This window comes from Saccostrea cucullata, unplaced genomic scaffold (genome assembly GCF_032062105.1).
Source record: "Saccostrea cucullata isolate Sc308-1 unplaced genomic scaffold, CSIRO_AGI_Scuc_v1 ctg814, whole genome shotgun sequence".
Classification (NCBI taxonomy): domain Eukaryota; kingdom Metazoa; phylum Mollusca; class Bivalvia; order Ostreida; family Ostreidae; genus Saccostrea; species Saccostrea cuccullata.
In genome coordinates, this window is record NW_026941175.1 from 22,263 (window position 1) to 45,956 (window position 23,694).

Here is a 23,694-nt window from a genome sequence, read left to right on the forward strand (position 1 = left end):
AACACAGTCATTATTTTCTTCTAATAGTTTACAACTTTTTTTTCATGAAGTATGACTTGTCACTGAATAGATTTAGTAAGTATTTAAAAGCTAAAGGGCGTTCTTGGAAGGTCGTGAGATCTCAGCTCACCTGGCTTAAGTGCCGGTAGGTAGCCAAGGCTCGGCACCTCGAAGTGAACGTCGCTGGTCCTTCGATTGAGACCTTAAAAAGAAAGGCCCTGTGTCACGGTAGACATTGACACGATAAAGATACATTACTGCTCAATGACTGCGTCGTGTAAAGGTCAAAATATGATGGCATCCAACAAATATATTGAAGTCTCTATATTGGTCTATCGAATACGATGTTAAACAACATACAATTAGGAAATCAAAAACCGAATTTCTTTTATTCGTTTCTCTATTTCGTTTAAATGAACAAAAGAGGAATGTTCTTCATCCAATAACACTTGATCCACCAGAGTCAGATCTGAAAATTATAAAAATGTCATTGTGAAGCTCAAACTAGAATGTCTTCAGTCCATTTGTAATTTGCATATAATTTCCTTTGTACATGTAAGCTTTCTTTTAATTCTAGTTTAAAATGTAGTATTTTTACAGAAAAAATTACAATATCGAGTACATACGGTTTTTCACAAACGTAATAATGATTTCCGCCATATTCTTTGCCGTGATGGTATGGGGTACAATTATCGTCCATCCAAAACAGGTCGGTACCTACAAACTTCATAACGAGGCAGTTTGTAGTTTCGTTTTTAGAAGGATACCCAGCTGCCCATTTTGTATATGGCCCTATAGCGGTTCCGGTTTCCATCCAACGCCACTGGCCTTCGAAAATGTAATCATCGGCACCGGCCCAAAATGCGGTCTCACGAAATTCTGCAAGCAGAAAGTTAAAAATATAATACCATATACACATGTACATATACAACATGTCTTTTTCATGTACAGTGTATTAAAGAGAAGATGGATTTTATTTCAAGAAATGTTTACGCTTTGTTATTAAAAAGTACATAATCATGTACTCATGTTCCCCTCTCTAATCTATTTACATCTTTGCATTAAGATAACATTTCAATGTTTTCTTGATTCAAATAACCATGTAGCTAAAACCCCCTCCTCATCCCAATTATATATCATAATATATAATAATATTAACTGACCATGTAGAACAGTCAGGATTTGAGTGACAAAGTTATGTTTATCCTCATTGTCATCTGTGAACAGGTAGGCTCCCATTTTTCTGCATTCTTTCTACAATGGGAAATTTTAAAAGGTGCATTTTTTCAAGATTAGAATTTTCACAAATCATATTGTTTTGAAGCAAATCATGTGCATCCTATAACCACGTATAAATTATTTTTTTTTCTTATATCATTTATTTAATTGCAAATAATATATGTAGATGTTTAACGTTACACAAAAGGTGTTTTTATGAAATTTTTTAGACAGGGTCTCCTCGTAATACTGTACGGAATACCAATGTACTCACTGCCGCGTCAACCCAACCTCTGGCGGATCTACTGAAATGCAGACACTCTCCTTGAAACTCAGACCATTCCAACGGACAGGAGCCAAAAACAACCAGGGCACCTAGATGCAGAGAAATATTTTGAAGACAATACAGAGAATAGCAGTCCCTTACATGTAAGACTTTCCGGAATAAGTGTAGGTACTTATTTCTTAATTTTAAGATATTTTAAGATTGTTCATTGAAGATTAAAATTAAGTTTTGTTGATTTGTAGGCATTTTACATTAAATTAAAAATATTTATTTTTGAATAATTATTAAATACTCACAACAGGTAAACACCACGGCTGTTCCTAAAAAGTTCGCCATTTTGATCACAAATGTCTTATCAGTCCGACGTATTGTCGGAAAGTTAAGGCCTCTATTACACAAGAAGTTCAATGTGAAACAATCTTATTAAATGCCTTAATTAAATAATATTTTTGGGGACACGCTTAGATTATTTATAACTATCATTATTATTTCCTAGATATATATCTTTCTTTAGAATTTTTATATTGTTCATATCAGCTTATGGCTCATAATCAAAAAGAAAAATCATATGTGTAGATATATATTGATGCAAGAGTAATTTGATTTTTTTCTTTAAAAAATGACGGAATAGCAAAAAAGCTTTGGATTGTATAGAACTCAGTGCTAGAGATGGATTGGGTATAATATTTGTCTCTCCAAAGAGAATTCATTCATCTTATCCTGATGATGGTATTATACTTTTATACCAATGTTAGGTAAAAAGAGAGGATATTGTTATGCATTAGTATGCGTGTGTGTTTGTTTGTCGGCGAGTATTTTAAACGGAAGAAACGTTATTTGCATAGGGATCGATATCAAATGTTGCCTTGAGTCTCTCCGACAGATATTCTTGTACGAATGTTTTCCTCTTTTCTTTTTGCAAAATGTTAAATTAAAAAAAAATCTACCTGATTTGGAACAAATACACGTACGTGGAAGGAAAATTGTCTCATTATTTATATAGGCAATTTACAATGCATCGTGTAAATAAATAGCAAAAGTTGAGGGATTAGAAATTTCGAAATTTATGGGTTTCGAGATTTTTTTCTTTAAACCATAGGCAATCAAAAAGTTATAAAATGGAAAATATGGGACAAGTATATAACCATAATTCTCCATATTACAACTTCAACCAACAGCACTGCGTTTGGTACATTTGGAAGTTTTTCAAAATTATGAAAAAAAAAACCCAACAAGTAATACTGCTAATAGTGTTCTTATTAGATCACCCATAGCTTTTTTTCAGATAAACTTTTGCAAAAAGTAGCTTTGTAAATAGAGCATATACTGTAAACAGGGAAATTTTTGCCCCCGTTTTATTTTCGCCCCTTTCGCCCTTGTTACAATTGGGCAAATTTAAAACAGAGCAAATTCAAAGAACACAGTTTAATTTTTTAAACAGAACTATACTGGACGAAGTAAAAACAGGGCAAAATTGTTAGAAAATGTAATAGGGCGAAAATAACACGGGGCGAAAATAACACTGTATACAGTATACTACTGTAGTTTTGCCGGGCAAAAATGGTCCATTTCATTGATTCTTATATGTATCAAACAACTAATATGAAGAATCAAATTACATGAAAAACATTAAAAACTCATTTTGTTCAAGAAAATTTAATCGTGAACCTATTTATCATCAAAACAATCTCCTTGTGGGTCATCTTTAGACATGGGGCTTCATGGATTTATGGAAAGCAGCCGTCGTTGTGGTTTCTGGTATGTCAGTGCTGGAATTCCCTTGACATTTACCATAAACAGACGTAAAAGTTGGTAAATTAATGTTTGGTACGCATGTTAGGTTACTTGCACATGCGCATTCTGATTCGGAGACCACGGTCATGCAGTGATGGGTGTTCGTTGGAATCCGTTTGCAGTAGACGTAGGAGGCTAAGAACTGGTCTCTGACACAACAGAATCCTGCATCGCATGACCCATAACGGTCACTCATATCACAGCGTATGTTGTCCTACAACAATAAAAAAAACTATTTTATTATCTTTGTGAACATTACAGTAAAGCAGCTGCTTAATTTTCTCTAATAAATGTACAAATAGTTTTTGACTTGGTTGTATCTTATTGCTAATAGTACATAAAGCAAAATAAGGGAAATTTATCGTAGAAGAAAGCGATTTATGATTTACAGCTACTAACAATACCTTTTTCAACTACTGTGTTAATTTATTTTAAAAAAATCAAAATAACAACTATTCAAGAGAAATTATCCATATAAATACATCCGGGTGTTAAGAGGAAGAACATTTAAAGCAATATTTTCTAATAGATAATGAACTTACCTGTGCATCAAGATGGATAACATTAACAAGCAGAGAAATGACAATGAGATTTATTGTTTTGGCGGCCATTGTTCATTCAATAGATCTGTAAGGTAGCGCCACCTGTTCATTCACAGAATACGAAATCTAATTCAATTTCTTTATCTTGTATGATATATTCATGTATAAAATGTTTTTAAAATTATTCTGGTTAACATGTATAAATGCTCATTAATCATGGATTAATTTTAAAAAGTTAATAAAATTTTTGCCCAAATAATGAATCCGAAAGATAGCGGTAGGACTTATACAACTCACTTTGAACAATTCCGCAATTTAAAACAAAATAGAATGCTCTCAATTCGAGACAAATTCAAGTTAACGAACTTATATGAAATAGTATTTCATTCCAAAATATGCGTTAACATTGTCCATATTAACGCACCTTGAAAAAAAAACATGCACAGCTTTTTTAATATTCTTGCAAATTTAAAAATATTCTTAAATAATTATCTGAGCCAAGTTGGTTTACATTTTGGTGTTGATGTCACTGCGATCAGGATCTGAGATATGTTTAACATATGATCATTAAGAGTACGAGAAATGTGATAAAATGCACATTGGATCCAAGATAGTGTGCTCATTATGTATAATATATAATGCAGGGGAAAATGTTTGTTTTTTTTATCAATATTCTTATTTGTGTTGTATTTTATATTGTAAAATTACTTTGGCAAAAGCATAGTTGATTTTTTCAGAAGAGAGAAAAAGCGTCATCAAGCTTTAATTTGTGACGATGCAGACAGTGAGTGTCTAAGAAGAGATTATTCTAAATCGAAATATGTTACGTTTTCAAAAGTCTAGCGTTTTTCGTAGTTCTTGAACATTGAAATATTGATTAATTTTCATTTATATTATATTTAGTTCTGAATTTTCACCTCTTGATCTTCTAATCAACTGGTATTGATTCAAATATCATTCTGTTCGAGACCTGTTTCTTAGCTAAATTTAGCTATATCGCTTTATACGTCTCTGATCTATACTTTTTCTACAAGTATTTTGAAGAATAAGATAAAGTGATTTTCTGATTAATTGAATATGGATGAAAGAATGTAATTTTGATATAATACAGGCAAAATTTAACTCACGTGTTACATGTAGACACTGGAATTTTATCAAAGTTTTGCAGAGGAAATAGTTTCACTGTGTAACATCCGCCCCCTAAACCACCAACTTCTTATCGGTCGACAGGTGATGCTCACTCCTCCATGGCACCTGATCCAACCTCCTGTTTTGGAGGTCAGTGTTCACTCTGCTCCTTTTTTGATTTGTTTTATTGACTTTATGGACCTTGAAAACTATTTGTTAGCTCCATGTTTCAAACAAATTATTTTTTGTAACAAAAAAATCCGTTTGTCATAAATGGCCAAATCTTGGCAAACCTATGGGTGGAAAACGATATCCTTATCCAGAATGAGCTTGGTGACCATCATACATGTATACCGGACCTTTTGACTTGGGAGCGTCGTTTAATCAATGTTGACAAAGTATTGGCGCTTCTTTTTTATGATATCTGATATGTTTAAAGTCTAAAGTAAACGATATTTAAGTGATTTTAAAATTGTATTATTGCTATGATTTTCAACATATTTTCTAAGTGTAAGATGGCGATCTTCAACATCAAATTCCAAAAAAGTAAGATCACATTTCATCCACAGGTTGTTTTCACTGGGCAACAGAACGAACATCTCTCTTCATTCACTAAAACAAGTCATTCAATTAATGACTAAGCTTCCTTCAAGTCTTTGTCTCAATGAACCGTGTATTCAACCATTCATTGTGGTCTATTATGATTTTTCTTTGTCATGCTAAATCAAATTGTGAAAAATTTGAAGGAAAAATTAAAACTTATTCGGTTCAATTAATTCATTTTCTTAACTTATATTGATGTACGTTTTTTAGCTTTTTGAAAAAAAAAATCTTCTAAATATCTGTCCTTAAATGTTGTCGAAGCACAACAATAACCCACGGAATAGACTGTGCAAGAGAACGTTATTTGCTGTAATCATGGTTTACATGTAATGCTGAAGTTAGCGATAATTGTTTTAAAAGAGTATATGCAATGTTATTCAAGTGCATATTATTTCAGTGTACATTCCAGGACATACTTTAAGGACAATTCTGGTGCCATTGATTGTTTCTCTTTTTACAAGTGATGAAAGCTGATAGATTATTGATCTCAAACTACCACAACAAAAATATGTAAACTATTTAATAAAAAACTGAGCCTTTATGGTAATACAAAAGAAATAAACTTGCATTTAATTCCAATCCCTAACTTCTGATATACATATGAAGATAACAAACAGTATTCAAGATCAGAAGTCCATAAAGCAATACAAAATAGGAGCAGAGCAAACACGGACCTCCAAAACATCAGAAGTGTGATCAGGTGCCATGGAGGAGTGATCATCCTCTGTCGACCGGTCACACAAGCCATGTGCTCATATTGTCATGATCGGGAAATAACGGGAAAATCGTCAATTCAGTGTATAAATAATGGACTAAAATTAGTATGAAAACCATCAGTCAGAATTTGACTCAACGATAAATTGTATTTGCTGACAAAGTCATTCTATCGACAATGAAACCTACGAAAAAAAAGTTTGTTTTTTTTAAATGAGCCTGCTATACAGTTGATGAAGGTATATTGCTACATAAGTAAGGGACGTTGACGATAGAAAAGTTAAAGTCATCACGTTAGAAATTACCACACTTATAAAATTCTAATGAGAGAAGACTGTCCTTGGCCGTCGAGATTTGGTCAAAATGCTACACATTATAAAACCAAAGACTTGTAAGTTTTTAATATGATATTTATCGATATAAAAGCAAATCACATATTTATCAAACAACAAAACCGAATTGTCAACAACTTTAGACAAATTTCATTTTCCAATTACGCCTGGGTTCCCTGCATTGATACGTGAATATATGTAAAGTGCTGGGTTGTGACCTTCAGGTAGTGTGTAGTAATTCTGACCGTCAGCACTCCAACAAATTGCCTCACCAAGTCCTGCATTATGATAGGGAACTTCAACGGGTGTCTTAGTCAGCGAGTTCATCACGTCACCGCCATCAATCTTCCAGTAAAAGATGTTGGATTTTGTTTTGATGAGGAGTTCGCTACCGTCCATGGAAATATCGCCAGAGACTGGGTCGTGGTGGTGGGTATGAATAGGAAGAAACTGGGTTGTATCAATATTGACTATGTTAGGACTTCCCCACGCACTCTTTGGGAGATGGGAGACCATTCCACGTCCGCTGTATATATTTCCTACCAGGTAGACCTCCCCTTGAGGATCGACCATCAGCGTCTGCGATTCGTCCTCTGACCATCTTATGGAGAAAGTTTACTTGTAGATATTTAATTTTTCAACTGAGGATTGGGGTTTATAAATTAATTTTATTGGTATGAGCATAATTAACAAAAATACATAAAAGTAAATAATTTAGCGTTAAATTATACCATGCTTTGCTTTACTTCCTTATGTATCTTTCTACATTTAAATCATTTACTTGTACATTGTATCTGTAAGCTTTACAGTCAAAAGAAAAGATAACTCTGTTTTACTTTATATGTCTTTTGAATGACTTTTGAAAAGCAAAAATAAAAATATGCAAACATAGGTCATGCTTTATTCTTACGTGTATCGGGCGGTGGAATCGAGGGGTAGAACTTGATCCATGTTCATATTCATAACATCGGGCTCGAGCACTCTATAGATTGTGTTGGCGGATGTGGAATGTCTGTTACCAGAGTCGGCAATGTAAATGCAACTAGAATCTCCACACGGACCTACTGCAATGTCCTCCCAGTCATGATTCGTGGCATTAGCAATCCTCAATGTCGCGATCAGAGCCCCGGATGTTGCGTTTATAGCGTAGATATTAGGGCCACCTGCTCCGTCGTTGTGGGTGTATAGGACATTTTTGAATGTTCGGCTGGCTGCTAGCCCGGATGCATCGCTTAGGTTTCGGAAGATGACATGAGCCACAAGTTTACCAGCAGCAAATGCTGGAACTAAAAAATTTCATCGGACATCTTTTTGATATCACTTGGAGGAATCTAACATTATTATAATGTAATCTTTACATGCCACACTAGTAATAAACTAATGTCGAACATTCAAGGAATTTAAATACTGAATGAAAATTTAAAATTCAGAAAAGGGAAACATGTGCTCTTGAATTTCTTATTTAATCATTTCTTGCAATTCATGTTAGGTTAATGTAACAGCGTAATTTTATGCTGAATGCCTATCTTTATTTTTTTTTTTCAATATTGTGTAAACAACGTTAAGTCTTTGAGATTTGAAATCTGGCCTAATTTTTGACTTCTATTGTCAAGCTCAAATCCGTCAGAGCACATCTGAGTTTATGCATTTCAACAATGTTTAAAACAAGGGTAAAACTTTCCAACCTCTTGAATTTTGAATAAAATCTAAATTTAGGCTTAATTGTTCATATATTGAACAAAATGAAGAATAAGTTTCTCTTACAGTCATTTTACTTTTACAAAAAAATATGATTTTTACACAATACAAATTTTCTCTTAAGAACGAAAGTAATACGCGAGGGCCTGAATTGTAGACACTTTATTAAGATTTCTTTTGATGAGAAGAAGAAAAAGAACAATTCATGTCAAAACATGTTTAAAAAATACATATTTTTAAAGAATATGATGAAAACAACAATTACATTAATCAATAGTTTACCTTCTAATTGGTCTATGGCCTGTCGTTTCAGTGCCAGTGACGCTGTAATGCTCAGCAACAGACAAAGAAACACGCCGGCCATGTTTGTGTCGGTAGAATCGTGCAAAGATAACGGGGACCTTGACCTTGTCAGAGATTTGTATATCATAACGGTCACGATGGAATATACTGTTATAAAGTTATCAACTTGAAGCTAGTCAGGCAAGAGAGCTAGACGTTTTGTTGTTTAAAACAATAATATGTGTTGTGTTTTTACTAAACCACATCTTTCAAATATTGTATGTTTGTCCTCTCCCGATTTAAGGTAAAAATGAAATTTAAAACAAGAGGCCCAGGGGCAAAATCGCTCACATGAGCACTGGCTACGAAAAAAAAAACACAAAACTTAGATCGACCATTGTTGCCCCACCCTACTAATAATGTTCAGGTTTCGGACAATCTTAAATACACTCCACCTGAGGATGCTTCGATATAAAAAAAAACAATCATAGCTTTGCTATTCTTGTGACGAAGATTTTAAGAGATTATCCCAATACATCCCTATGTGAAAATTAGATCGCCCATTGTGGTCCCCGACCTACTCCCGGAGTAAATGATTTGAAGAAACTTGAATCTACACCTCATATAAAAATGACAAATCATGACTTTGTTGTTTTGATCAGACGATTTTTAAAGATTATCCCTACACATTTCTATGTAAAAGCCTAAAGATCAGGTGAGCTAAAATAGATGATCGAAAGGTAGGAAGGTTTAATTCTTTAACAAATAGATTAATGATGGGATAATAGAGGACAAAATATATTCATCGTTTTCTGATGATCAACAAAGATTTGAAAAGGACCATCAATCTGGATAGGGCAAACGATCATTTTTTAAGATGGCCCAAACTTCAACAACGCGTTTTCATGTAAAGTCTAGCATAAAAAAATAAGTACTGTAAAACGAGAATATTTGGCGCACTACTTATTTTAGCCCCTTTGGTGCAAGAGCCCCTGAGCGCTAAAATTTATTCTGGGCTAAAGGATTTCTTAATATCATTTTTTGTGTGTGTTGAAAGCTTTTACATAAGAACATGTAAACCGGAACACGCGATTACGTAATGTCGAAGGGTCACTAGTACTGCACATGTTCGGAAGACAGAAAGTTCTGTCAAATTATAATTTAATTAAATTATTGTTACCCCAGTAGTTGTTACACGATTATTATCATTAGCAACTTCATAGTTTGGATTCTCGGCGTGTCAATCATCTATCGCCTCGAGGTAAACAATACAATCAAGCATGGCGATTGAGCTTGCTGACAATACCTGATTAGGATTACCGTTTTATCAAAGTAATTTTCTGTCGATGCATGCATTGTTTTAATATGCTTTTAAATGAGTAAATACTCCATTTCTTTAAATAGAAAATGGAAATGAAATTAATATTTAATATTGTGCCACGTCCTTGTGATAGCAACAGGTACAGCGGTAAAGTTAACGAATGTTTACTGATATACAGAAGTACTAATGTGTTTCCGTGCTTGACTAACCAAAAGGTCAAATACGGGTGTGGATAAAAAAAATATCAAATTCATATATTTTACTGACAAGTGCAAGCGCTAAAATTTATTTGCGCTAATGCATTCCCACTTGCGTTTGCGCTAAAATATGTATGCGGCAAATTTTCTCGTTTTACAGTATTTCGATAAGGTCCCAGAAACTACAGTTTAAGTGCAGGGAAATAAAAAAGCGACAAAATCTTGAGTATTTTGTAAGATTCCCTGAAGTTGCAGAAGATACAACTCATTGAAGCATGGGGAGATCTGATCACTCTCCTTACTATAATTTGTTTTTGTTCAAAGCTCTCTTTCTCTTTCTTTTAGTTCCAAGCTCTTTCTCTCTCTCTCCTTCTCTCTCTATCTCTCTCTCAAATTAGGTCTAAATCTTTAAGGGTATTAAGTCATTGTCATGAAAGAGCCAATACAAAGAGAAACTAGACATACACTGAATAGAATACCGGCGTAAAAATAGATTTATGTTCACTTGACAAATGGTCAATAAAGGGTCTATGATTGACAACAATAAATATTTGCATATCAGCAGATTGTTGGATTAATCTACATTTGTCCCATAATAGAAAATTGTGGATGTTTACGGTATGACATGCATATGTAGGCCAAATTAATAAACTTATTGAACTGATAAAATCAATATAATTATGAAGTCAACTGGATAGATCACTTTTCCCCCACTTTCTCACAAAGTAGAAGTAAAACGTATAAAAGGATCCATTAGGTTTATTTTTCAGGAACAGGAATTTTACTAATTTTTGTCCCACTCCAGGGGTAAGGGGTATATGTAATCATTCGAAAAAAAAAATAAGGTGAATGTGCACAATGAAATGATAAGAAGAATTATGCTTGCGGAAAACAAGTATTGATAAGTTTGATAAATTAATGTCAAATTGAATCAATGTCAATTGCACATATTTAAACAGACGAGTGTTCCTAATATGAACAACACTTGAGATTTTAAACTAACGCGTACTTGTGCATCTACTTTGACGTACACGTACACGCTTTTAGTAATTTGTTTGTTGATATTTTTATAATGTATATCATGTACGAGTACACCGTAATCGGAGTCTCAGTAACAACATTTCAATTTTGTTACGTCATGCTGATTTTATGCATTCAACGAAACACGATTAAAATAAGTGCTCATGAAACTAAACGTCTTAAATAATATACAACAACTACATTTCACATAAATTGACCTATTTAATTATCAAAGCTACACGTTTTTCTTACGTTTAGATGCCATTCTACAGGTTCTAAAGACGTATAGAAAACTTGTCATCACTAAAATTGATGACGTTATACGCGAGGAATTTAGGTAATTCAATTATAAGACGTATCTGTACACGTACACTTATGAAATTTCAACCTCTCAATTCTACTCAAGAGATTTTGATAATATTTTTTACAATATCTACTGTTATATTTATTGTTTTAAGATTTAAAAAAAACGAATGTGCACCATCCTGATTTCTTAGGGGCATCTCAAAAGTTATCAAATTTAAGAATTGGACCCTATGGGAATTTTTTTGTCAAAAAGCGTCAGCGTTTCACATTTTCCCAATATTTTTTGGTATTTCTGACTAAGGAATTTCTTTTGCAATCAAGTAAAAGAAAATTACAATAAAAAAGTGACCAATTGGTAAAAGTTTATCACCTAGGTTGGTCTAGGAATTCATAATTAACTTTTCATTTTATAAAGGCTAATACCTCTAAAATTGCCATATTACGGTATAAATACATATCAGTGCAGATAAATTATCGGTGCATACGATTTTTTCGAAAAAAAATAGCAATGTTTAGATTTCTAATGCGTTTATTTGGATGTTCTGTCATCAGTTTTAAGAACAAAATCCATCTTGAACATACAAGCAAGCCATGCGTCATTCTTTAGCGACATACATTGTTTAGAAAATTGGAAAATTGTGGAGTTGTTAGAGCCGTTTTAGCGGGGTTTTTTTTACAATCATATTGTCGTGAAATCACATTTGCAAACCAGTAGGAATTCCAGATAATGTTATTTTTGTATTAAAATCAAAACATTCAGCAAAGGTGTTCTCTTTGCACAAAGGACAACATGAATTTAAAAAAAAAAAAAAAAAAAAAAGCTGCGCATAGTTATGCACACTCAAATTAGACTGGGCCTAGTTAATATCTTTAATTCGTAATATTTTCATTTTGAAGAATAAAGACTGCTATGTACATGTGCTTAAGTTGAATAAATGGAAAGCAATAGGAACATAACTGTCACTTTCCGATAAGATTTCCAACTATATCCGGACTTCTAGTATTATTCCGGGTATATATGTAAAGTGGTGGATTGTGACCTTCGGGCAGTGTGTAGTAATTCTGACCGTCAGCACTCCAACAAACTGCCTGTGAGTCACCATTTCCTTCATAATGATAGGGAACTTCAACGGGTGTCGTAGTCAATGATCCCAATACGTCACTGCCCTCAATTCTCCAGTAAAAGATGTGGTATTTTGATTTGATAAGGAGTTTGCTACCGTCCATGGAAATATCGCCAGAGACTGGGTCATGGTGGTCGGTATTAATGGGAAGAAACTGTGATGAATCAATATTGACTGGGTTAGGGCTTCCCCACGCGCTTTTTGGGAGATGGGAGACCATTCCACGCCCGCTGCATACATACCCTATAAGGTAGACCTCCCCTTTGGGATCGACCATCAACGTCTCTGATTGCTCCTCCGACCATCTTAAGTAAAAAAAAATAATTATCATTATTTGAATTCTATTTTAAGATTTACGTTTAGAAATTAAATAACCTGATTAAAAACACGTACACTTAAATAAAGAAACCATATATATGTAATACCATTGTATGCTTAACTTTCTAATATCTCTTGCTATATCATTTACATTTAAGATGTAATGTCTTTGATTTATACTGAATATTATCAGCAATGCATCTTACTTCAAACAAGCGTATCTTTTGACTCTTTTTGAATCTTTTAGTTTTACAGCTGTATTGTCAAAATGGAATCATTTTTTGTTGAAAATGACTTATTTTGCTTTTAATTGCCTCATTTCTGAATGAGATAAGGTTAAAAGATAACTTTAACTGAATATACGCCTTTTTCTGGAATAACTTTATAAAAGAAATAGGTAATTGAAATATACAAACAGATGTCAATCTTTTTTCTCACGTGTATTGAGCAATAGAATCGAGGGGTAGATCTTGATCCATGCTCCTGATAATGAAATCGGGCTCAAGCACTCTGTAAATTGTGTTGGCTGATGATTTGGAATGATAATTCTGGCCAGAGTCAGCAATGTAAATACAGGTAGAGTTTCCACACGGACCAACAGCAATATCCTCCCAATCATGGTTCTTGGCATTTGCAATCCTAAATGTCGCGATCAGAGACCCAGATGTTTCGTTTATTGCGTAGATATAGGGGCCCCCGCCTCCATCACTGTGGGTGTAAAGGACATTTTTGAATTTTCGACTGGCTGCTAGTCCGGATGCATCGTCAAGGTCTTTGAAGATGACATGACCCACAAGTTTACCAGCAGCAAAATCTAGGAGTTATCAAAATCCTACTTTAATAATTTATGGCAAAGTATTTTTCACCGTTCTGACAATAAACTTTTCCAACAAATGTTAATTCATTTTTTTTATTTTTATGTTCCCCAAACGAAGTTGGGGAACATATTGTTTTTACTCTGTTTTTTATTATTATTATTCTTATTTTTCTTCCTGGGAAAATTTTGTCCGCGAGTGATCTTGTAAACTACACATCAGACTAAGGTGAAATGTTTTTAGGGTCAGTAGACATGTAATGTAGATTTGCGGAACGAAGGTCATTTTCGGCGCACGTGCTTGCAAGAGCGCGCACGTGCAACATGATAAATGACCGATTACATTGATATAGATGTAACTTTTTAAATTTTTGATGAAATGCTTTAGAACTCATAATATAAGGATACATTAGAAGTATAGACAATACGACATGGTCAAAATAGCAAGATCTCACGCGCATGCACGTGCGCTGCACTCTGATTGGCTGAAACAAAAATCTCAATATCTTTTTTGTCTTTTGACGAAATGCTTTGAAATTTTGATTATAGCCATGCATTAGGATATCCTACAATATGATATATGGCAATTATCATGAAAACACGTGCATGCACGTGCGCTGCAATCTGATTGGCTTAAACTTTAAATAGCTATAACTCATTTGGATTTCAACCAAAGACGATGGGATTTGAAATATAGATAGAAATTATGAACTACTACAAGAAGGTATGGTAACCATGCACATGGATACACGTGCATGTACGTGCGCTGCAATCTGATTGGCTGAAACTTTAAACAGCTATAACTCCCTTGGTTTCCAACCAAACAGGATGTGATTTGGAACATAGATAGATATAATGGACTACTACAAGAAAGGTATGGTCACCATGCACATGCGCACGTGCGTGTACGTGCGCTGCAATCTAATTGGCTGAAACTTTTAACAGGTATAACGCCCTTGGTTTTCAACTATATGGGGTGGGATTTAGAACATAGATAGATGTAATGATCTTCTACAAGAAGGTATGGTCACCGTGCTCATGTATGCACGTGCGTGCACGTGAAATGAACAAAATCAAAAATACACTTGAATGAACGTAGTTTTATTACTTTTGGATTAAATACTTTAATTTTTAGTTTATTAAAATATATGGATTGTGTAGACAAAATGATATGGTCATTACGCACAGGCATTCGCATGCCCACGCATGCAATGCTAAAATTTGAATGAACTTCGTACACTTCCAGGTAAATGTTAAAGTCTCAAAAACATAGAGTTTGTCTTATTTAATGAAGCTTACAGGTAATATGGCACAAAAAGAGAGTTGGGGAGCGTTTGGGGAACATCTGTAACGGTTCCCGTTACGATTAGCACTAGTTAGAATTGTTTTGTATAGTTAACATTTAGTCTTTGAGACTGAACACCTTGCCTAGTTTCTAAACTTTTATTGTACACATAAGTATTTATACCTAAGCGCAAATCTGAAGCCATGCATAATAACAATGTATCTCTAAAAGGTTAATCTAACCAACCTTTTGCTTTTTTAAAAATGTTATCTTAGGTTTAATGTTCATATATAGAAGATTTTTTTTATTTACTTTTATACTAGTTTAATAAAAAAAAAACACAAAAAACCCCCCAAAATATTATTTTTGCACATTAGAAAATAACTCTTAATAGCGAATATTGAGATGATGGCAAACCCTTTTTAAAGATTGTATAGCTGAGAGAAAAAGGAATTATTCATATTAAAATATGTAAAAAGTACACAATTCCAAAGATTATGAAATAAAAACATTCTTTCAATTAATTCAATGAATTATTTACCCTCTGAATTGTCTATTGCCTGACACCTCAGCGCCAATGAGACTGCGATGCTCAGTAGCAGACAAAGATACACGTCGGCCATGTTTGTGTCGGTAGAACCGTTCACAGATAACGGGGACCTTGATCCTTGTCAGAAGTTGGAATTACGTAATGGTCAAGATGGAATATATTGATATGAAGATATCAAGCTAGTCAGGCAAGAGTGATGTTTTTGTTGTGAAACATCATTAATTTTTGTGATATTTTATTAACCATAGTATCTTAAAAATAATATGTGTTTTCCCCTTCCCGATTCAGAGTAAAAAGATTTTTTTAAAGAAGAGGCCCAGTGGCCACATCGCTCACCCGAGCACTAAAAAAACCTTGATCGACCATAGTGGCCCCATCCAACCCCTACGGTTCATCCTGTGGTATATATGAAAAGACGAATCATAGCTTTGCTGTTCTTGAGAAGTGCATTTTCCGAGTATATCATCTTCCTGTGTAACATTTTCATCGACGACAACACTTTAAGCAGGGGAAAAAACTAAAAAAAAATGTTAAGAATTTTGACGAAGTTGCAGAAGATACATTTTAAGTGTGGGGAAAAAGAGCTACAAAATGTTAGGTATTTTTACAAAGTCCCAGAAGTTACAGTAGATACAAATCATTGAAGAATAAGAAGGAGGTCTGGCTTCGAGGCCACCAACCTATAAAAATCTCAGCTCAAAACTCAGCCTCTAATCTCAGAATTCTGCCTCACCTGAGATTTTCCAAAAAACCGCCGTGCCACCAACATTTCTGAGATTGGTCGCACGTAAACTGAGATTTGAGAAAAATCTTAGATATATTTCCATATTCTGCCTTTTTTCGAAAAATGCAAGGATTTGTTGAATCAATGATTGAATATACCTTTTTTACAGTTGTTTATCCATTATTTAGGTTTAGATTGTGGAAAAAAAACAAATCTCTCAGTTCCTTCGTCTTTTATTTGCTGTTTTGCGTGATTCAACAGAGAGGATTCCAATATGACATCCGAGATAATACATGTTTAATTAACCCTCTTAAATATATTTCTACAGAAGTAAAACATAAAAACATATCAAAACTTTGTAGTCGTGCCTCGTTTGTCGACATAAACACACAAAAACATACACAAGGCGTCACTTCCGCTATTGTGACGTTACGTGAAGCAGGTATTCGGATCAAGATTAAATTTTCATGACTTATCGATAATCAATATTTTTCTTGCTTTTGTTTTTGTTTTTCTTTTTTTGTTAAATATTAATTCTCCATAGCAAAAAAGTGTTTGAGTTATAGGACCTTTATGTATTTAGAATAAAAGTAAGTGATATTTTTCTAGCAGATAGGAAATAAAAATATTGATTTTTTCATATAAATAATTTATATTTAAAAAAATCAACCTGATATATAGCTTAATTTCTCACAGGCCGAATAAATTTTGGGTGTGTTCCAAAGTTGTGGGTTAGTGCGATAAGATGAACAGCAAACATATCCAGTGACGGGTAAGAAGTGCATGCTTGGTTTTAAAGGTTTTTTTTCAAAAATTGTTTAATATATAATAGGGTTATATCTATTTTCTAACCCTCTTTCCTTGTCAGTTGAAATAAGAAAATCGGCTAAATTTTGTCATGTTTGTCGAAGAAGCAAACTAACACATTCTATTTTTTATGATCCTCTGTGCCGATTTAAATATTGATCTCTGAAAGTATTTTTTTTTATCATTTTATAAATGATTAACAAAGAATATTGCACAACTTGACCAATAATCATTGTTACACTGAAAACCCAAGTCAATCTGGCGTAATTGAGTGGACTAACGATCATAAAAAACTGATTAATATCTTATACAAGTTTCACTGCGTAATGAATTTGTAACATTTTTAAAAACCATGCGATGGATAATTTTTTATTTCAAAAACTTTCCATCCGTGCATTTCATTGTGATTTATACATATGTATCTCGGAATGGTCACAAGTCAAGTTTATTCTTACACATGTATATATAAATAAAATAAACGCGAACAATCAAAGATTTACAATATAAGCACAAGGCATTGCTATTATCAGGCACATAGCAACTGGGGGAGTGGGGTCAGACATAACTTTTACTATTGAACATGTTCAGTGAAAGACCATTCCCCCCAACTTTTAGCAACAGTAAAGTAAAATAAGGGTAATATAGCATTGTGTTGTGGAAAAATGGGTACTGGAAAATTCGACCCTAAAAAAGAAGACCCCCCCCCCCCGAAATATGATTTTCGAGTTAAGGCTATTTCCTTTTCAAGTTTTTTTTAGGTAATTTAAAATTCTTTTCTGTAGCTGCCCCCCCTTTCAAAAACGATGCTACATGTACGTCACTGCATATAGTTGTCATGAAGTCGTAAAACCATATAAGAAAATGTTATTATCCATGAAGGTTATATACATATTATCTTGAAGGAAAATAAATATTTGTAAATATAAATTTAATCAGATTACATCTTATATTTTATAAATTTACATTTAGACTAATAAATACTTGTAGTAAAATATAGCTACCGAAAAAAAAAATAAAAGACGTGGCTTGAAATCTTAGTCTAGTCATATTTCCTTTCCTTACAAGAACATTGTGAATTGCATCTAATTTTGACATATGTCACAAATAGCACATTAAATATGAATTTGATAAATTAATTCTTATATACTGAAAGGAAAAAAGAAACGCATATCAAACTTTTGACTAATATTAAAACTTTTTTACAATACTTTTTCCAGTATTGTTATCAAACATTTTAATTCAACTTTAAACAACAAGTAACCGAAATCTTGTGTGCCTTTTACTGATAATTCCTAAGATATTGAAATTGACATGTCGATACCCCCAAAATTAAAATAATAATTCTCATGATCTCCCTTGCGCAACAGTAACAGTCTTGATTTTCTTGTGCAATGAGTTCACCAGAGGATTTTACTTTCTCAAGGATTATCATTCAAGCCTTCCGACGGTAGTCTTAATGATTTCGAGTAGCTGTATTATTCCAACGCCAACAAATCCCCCCGCCCAATGAATCCCACGAATTTTCGATTTAGAATAGAATTCACAGAATCTAGCTGATTTGATACACGTGAATGTTTGTAAGGAAGTCTCGACAAACACTTGCTTCATTTTCTTAGCATGAACATGCTAAAAACATTACGCATATGGCGTGTACTTGCGCGCGTGAGAGTAAAACCGACGTAAAGTTGCTAAGTTTGCGTACCAAATTAGAGCAGAGAGTTTCGATCAGTATTAGGGTGAAAATATGAGTATAATTGTCCGCTGTAAAAATATCGGTTTCAGTAATAATGACTTGACAATAACCGAGGTAGCATGATGAAAAGCCCCAACCATGACGGTGACGTTGTTACGCGCCAACGTCACCGTCAAGTTACTCTCTGACAACCTTAAAAACTTTTTAGGTTGAAAATTTAAAAACAAACTGCACAGCAACATGTTGATGCCTTTTTATTCACTTTTATTCACTTATGCAACTCAATTACTTGACCAAAGGTAACTTCCGTCAGCCATACCATGATTGCAAGAAATTTATACTGACTGCAAATATCGGAAAACGATGTCTATAACTCTAATGCATCTCTTGGCACTACAAAATGTGATCACAAAATTGTCATCATCAGCATGCACATGTATTTGGCTTTTTAACACTTCCCCTACGTGACGCCTTACATTTCATGGTTGAGTAATTTTGACCAGCTATTTTAGTGCACAAAAATACGCATCATACCAATTTTCAAAATTTTCGGGCACGCAGTTAAATATTTTTCGCTATTATGCTATTATGCGTTTCTTTTCCTTTCAGTATATTAATGAATATACTTGTTTTATATAGTTTGCCACCAGAATACCGATAATACTTTTCTTTTTTAAGGTAGGACGATACGTTTCCTAAGTATATGTTTTGTATATCTTCGTAATCTATGAAAGATATATAAAATTGTAATTACTCTCTGGTTTCTAAACCGGTTTCTAATTGTATTTAAAAATTTGAAACACTAAAATTGTGATTTTAACAAACTAAGAATTTTTCCACAAAGGATTGTATAAGAAATGCCACCGTGTGGTATTTCGCACAAATTCCAAATAAGGTACCTCAATTTTTTTGTGAGTAAACATTTTAAAAGTAATAGTTCTTCAATAACAAAATCTTTAGGAAAAAATTTATAGATTATTGAGGAACGTCTCGTCTGTCCTTAATGGCTTGATATCATGTATGGTGATATTAACATGCGAGTATAATTAAGACACCCCCCCTTTCACAAATTGGAAATTAACTTTCTTTTTGAACTTGTACGTTAATTTCGTGTATTTATGGGTTTAACTGTGAACTGTCCTAACATTTGCGATCATTTTAGAATAAAATAATTTTTTGAGATTTCATTTGAGACTGGTATCCAACAATCTCAGGATTTTCTGAGAAAACTCAGATTTTTTTCTCAGCTGAGTCGGAAGAAACGTTAATGGCACGCATATTTGAAAAAAATCTCAGACTTGAGAAAAAATCTCAGATTTGAGAAAAAAAACTCAAAAGATAAGTCTGATTTTTAGCAAACATTTATTTGGTGGCAAAGTTCATTGACAAAAAATCAGATTTTCTGACAAATCTCAGACTGAGAAAATATCAGGGTTGGTGGCCCAGAAGCCTGATCACACTCCTTATTTTGAGTTTTTTTTTTCAAAGTTCCTTCCTTTTCTCTCCCTCTTTCTGTATTTCTCTCTTTCTCTTTCTTAAAAAAGACCTATATCTTTATAGGAATTAAGCCAATGTCATGAAGGATAAGGTCTGATAACTCTCTTAACTTTGAATTATTTTTTAAGTTTAAAGCTCTCTCTGTCTCTCTCTGTGTCAATTAGATCAATATCTTTAAGGGTATTTATTGTGTCGTTTTCATGAAGGAGCCAATAAGAAGGACATTAAATATACACTTCATAAGGTATTAAAATAAATTTATGTTCACCTGGCAAAAGGTCACTAAGGGTCTATGACAACGACAACAATCAATATCTGCATATCAGAAGATTGTTGGATGAATTTACGATTGTCCCATAATACAAAATTATGGATGTTTACAGTATGACATGCATATGTAGGCCAAATTTATAGATTATTGAACTGATGAAATAAATACAATTTTGAGGTCAACTGGATAGATTATTATTTACCCATGTTCTCACAAAAAAGAAGTAAAAGCGTATAAACGATGTAATAATTCTACTTTTCAGGCAGAAGAATTTTACTAATTTTTGTCCCACTCTAGGATTAACGGGTAATCAATAAAAACAAGAGGCGCAGGGGCCACAGCGCTCACCTGAGCACATCAGCTAAGAAAAAACACATATCAGATCAGAACTGAATTTTAATTTAAGTTGGGGGGTTGAATTTTAACCCCCAAGGGGATCATAATTTGAACGAACTAGAATCTACACTACCTGATGATGATTCCATACAAATATTACTAATCCTGGCTTTGAAGTACTTGAAAAGAAGATTTAAAAAGGTTTCCCTATATTTTTCAATGTAAAACTTTGGTCGTCCATTTTGGCCACACCCTTACCCCGGGGTCAAGACTTGAACAAACTTGAATCTACACTACCTGAGGATGATACCACATGAGTTTCAATTTTCCTGGCCCAGTGGTTCTTGAGAAGAAGATTTTTAAAGATTTTTCCAATATATTCCTATGTAAAACTTTAATCGGCCAATTTGGCCCCGCCCTACCCGCGGGGGTCATGACTTGAACAAACTTGAATCTACACTACATGAGGATGATTCCACATGAGTTTCATCTTTCATGGCCAAGTGGTTCTTGAGAAGAAGATTTTAAAAGATTTTTCCTATATATTCCTATGTAAAACTTGATCGGCCATTTTGGCCCCGCCCTACCCCCGGGGGTCATGACTCGAACAAACTTGAATCTACATACCTGAGGATAATTTCACATGAGTTTCATCTTTCCTGTTTCAATGGTTCCTGAGAAGAAGATTTTTAAAGATTTTTCCTATATATTCCTATGTAAAACTTTGATCGGCCATTTTGGCCCCGCCCTACCCCCGGGGGTCATGACTTGAACAAACTTGAATCTACACTACCTGAGGATGATACCACATGAGTTTCAATTTTCCTGGCCCAGTGGTTCTTGAGGAGAAGATTTTTAAAGATTTTTCCTATATTTTCCTATGTAAAACTTTAATCGGCCAATTTGGCCCCGCCCTACCCGCGGGGGTCATGACTTGAACAAACTTGAATCTACACTACATGAGGATGATTCCACATGAGTTTCATCTTTCCTGGCCCAGTGGCTCTTGAGAAGAAGATTTTAAAAGATTTTTCCTATATATTCCTATGTAAAACTTTGATCGGCCATTTTGGCCCCGCCCTACCCCCGGGGGTCATGACTTGAACAAACTTGAATCTACTCTACCTGAGGATGATACCACATGAGTTTCATCTTTCCTGGCCCAGTGGTTCTTTAGGAGAAGATTTTTTAAAAATGCCAATAATTTTTCTCTAAATCATGATTATCTACCCTTGGAAAAGGGCGTGGCCCTTCATTTGAACAAAATTAAATCTCCTTCACCCAAGGATACTTTGTGCCAAGTTTGGTTGAAATTGGCCCAGTGGTTTTTGAGAAGAAGATGAAAATGTAAAAAGTTTACGACAACAACGACGACGACGACAACGACAGACGACGGACAAATTTTGATCAGAAAAGCTCACTTGAGCCTTCGGCTCAGGTGAGCTCAAAAAGAAATATGAGAATGTGCACAGTGAAATGATATGGACAATTATGCTTAAAGAAACAAGTTTTCTGTTTGATTATTTAATGTCAAACGGAATCGATGTCAAATGCACATATTTGAACAGTGAACCTAATATGAGCAATACTTTCAATTTATGGAGATTTTAAACTTGAACACGCGTACTTGTTCATCTACTTTGACGTACACGCTTTTTGTAATTTGTTTGCTGAGATTTTTATGACATGTAACATGTACGTGTACACTGCAATCGGAGTCTCTATAACAACATTTCAGAAATTCCGTTACGTCAGTTTGATTTTATGTATTTAACAAAACGCGATTAAAAATAAGTGCTCATCAAACTAAACATTTTAAATAATCTATAACAATTCATTTTAACACATAAATTGATCGAATTTGATTATTCAAGCTACACATGTTTTTTTTACATGTAGATGACATTCTACAAGACGTGTAGAAAACTCATCATCACTATAATTGATGACGTATGACGCGAGGAATATAGATAATCTCATTATAAGACGTACCCGTACACATACATGAGTTCTCAACCGCTTTATTTTGCTGAGGGGATTTGATAACTTTTTTTCAATGAAATTTTAATGTTATATTTATTGTCTTAAGATTAAAAAGTCGATATGCCCCATACTGATTTCTAAGAAGGCATCCCAACAGTCATCAAATTTAACAATTGGTCCCTATGGGAAATTTTCATTAAGAGCCAAAGTATCATATTTTTTCCATAAGTTTGGTATTTCTGCTTTAGGAATTTCTTTTTCAATCAAGTTAATGAAAGTTACTGTAAAAAGTGACCAGGTTGTAAAAAGTTAATCATCTAGGATGGTCTAGGAATTAATTACTTACTTTATTTTTTCAAAGCCTAATACTTGTAAAATTGTCATATTATGGCATAAATACATATCAGTGCAGATAAATTATCGGTGCATATGACTTTTTTTGGTATACATGTAATAGCAGTGTTTAGATTCCTTAAGTGTTTATTTGGATGTTTTGTCATCAGTATTAAGCATAACATCCATTGACATCTTGAACATACAAGCAAGCCATGTGTCATTCTTTATAGCGACATACATTAATTACAAAATCAAAATGGTGACGTCAGTAGAGCATTTTCAGCGTTTTTTTTTATATCATTGAAATCACATTTGCAGACCTAGGAGTTCCGGATATTCTTATTTTAGTATCAAAATTAAGCATTCAGCAAAGATGTACTGTTGCACATATGACTGAATGAATTTAAAAAAAAAAAAAAAAAAAGCTGCGCAGAGTTATGCACACTCGAATTAAACTGAGCCTGGTTAATATCTTTAATACATTTTATGGAGTAGAGACTGCTATGTACATGTGT

The 23,694-nt window shown here is 33.7% G+C and overlaps 4 protein-coding genes across 4 annotated transcripts; all 4 read right to left on the reverse strand.

The window, feature by feature from the left end:
- Positions 1 to 370: 370 nt before the first annotated feature.
- Positions 371 to 1,902, reverse strand: LOC134257353 (perlucin-like protein). The gene is made up of 5 exons (XM_062739982.1): positions 1,801 to 1,902; positions 1,493 to 1,593; positions 1,164 to 1,254; positions 627 to 879; positions 371 to 469 (listed from the first exon to the last, which is right to left on the reverse strand). Exons 1-5 carry the CDS (start codon positions 1,838 to 1,840, stop codon positions 436 to 438), a joined length of 519 nt encoding a protein of 172 aa, XP_062595966.1. The 5' UTR covers positions 1,841 to 1,902; the 3' UTR covers positions 371 to 435.
- A 1,264-nt stretch (positions 1,903 to 3,166) lies between these two features.
- On the reverse strand, positions 3,167 to 3,951 carry LOC134257358 (uncharacterized). Its single transcript, XM_062739986.1, has 2 exons — positions 3,841 to 3,951; positions 3,167 to 3,512 (listed from the first exon to the last, which is right to left on the reverse strand). Exons 1-2 carry the CDS (start codon positions 3,907 to 3,909, stop codon positions 3,210 to 3,212), a joined length of 372 nt encoding a protein of 123 aa, XP_062595970.1. The 5' UTR covers positions 3,910 to 3,951; the 3' UTR covers positions 3,167 to 3,209.
- A 2,736-nt stretch (positions 3,952 to 6,687) lies between these two features.
- Positions 6,688 to 8,715, reverse strand: LOC134257347 (uncharacterized). Its single transcript, XM_062739974.1, has 3 exons — positions 8,598 to 8,715; positions 7,528 to 7,903; positions 6,688 to 7,218 (listed from the first exon to the last, which is right to left on the reverse strand). Exons 1-3 carry the CDS (start codon positions 8,677 to 8,679, stop codon positions 6,768 to 6,770), a joined length of 909 nt encoding a protein of 302 aa, XP_062595958.1. The 5' UTR covers positions 8,680 to 8,715; the 3' UTR covers positions 6,688 to 6,767.
- Positions 8,716 to 12,263: 3,548 nt separating this feature from the next.
- LOC134257345 (uncharacterized) lies at positions 12,264 to 15,640 on the reverse strand. Its single transcript, XM_062739972.1, has 3 exons — positions 15,524 to 15,640; positions 13,322 to 13,697; positions 12,264 to 12,870 (listed from the first exon to the last, which is right to left on the reverse strand). The coding sequence occupies exons 1-3, from the start codon at positions 15,603 to 15,605 to the stop codon at positions 12,402 to 12,404; spliced, it is 927 nt and encodes a 308-aa protein (XP_062595956.1). The 5' UTR covers positions 15,606 to 15,640; the 3' UTR covers positions 12,264 to 12,401.
- Between the last annotated feature and the right edge of the window lie 8,054 nt (positions 15,641 to 23,694).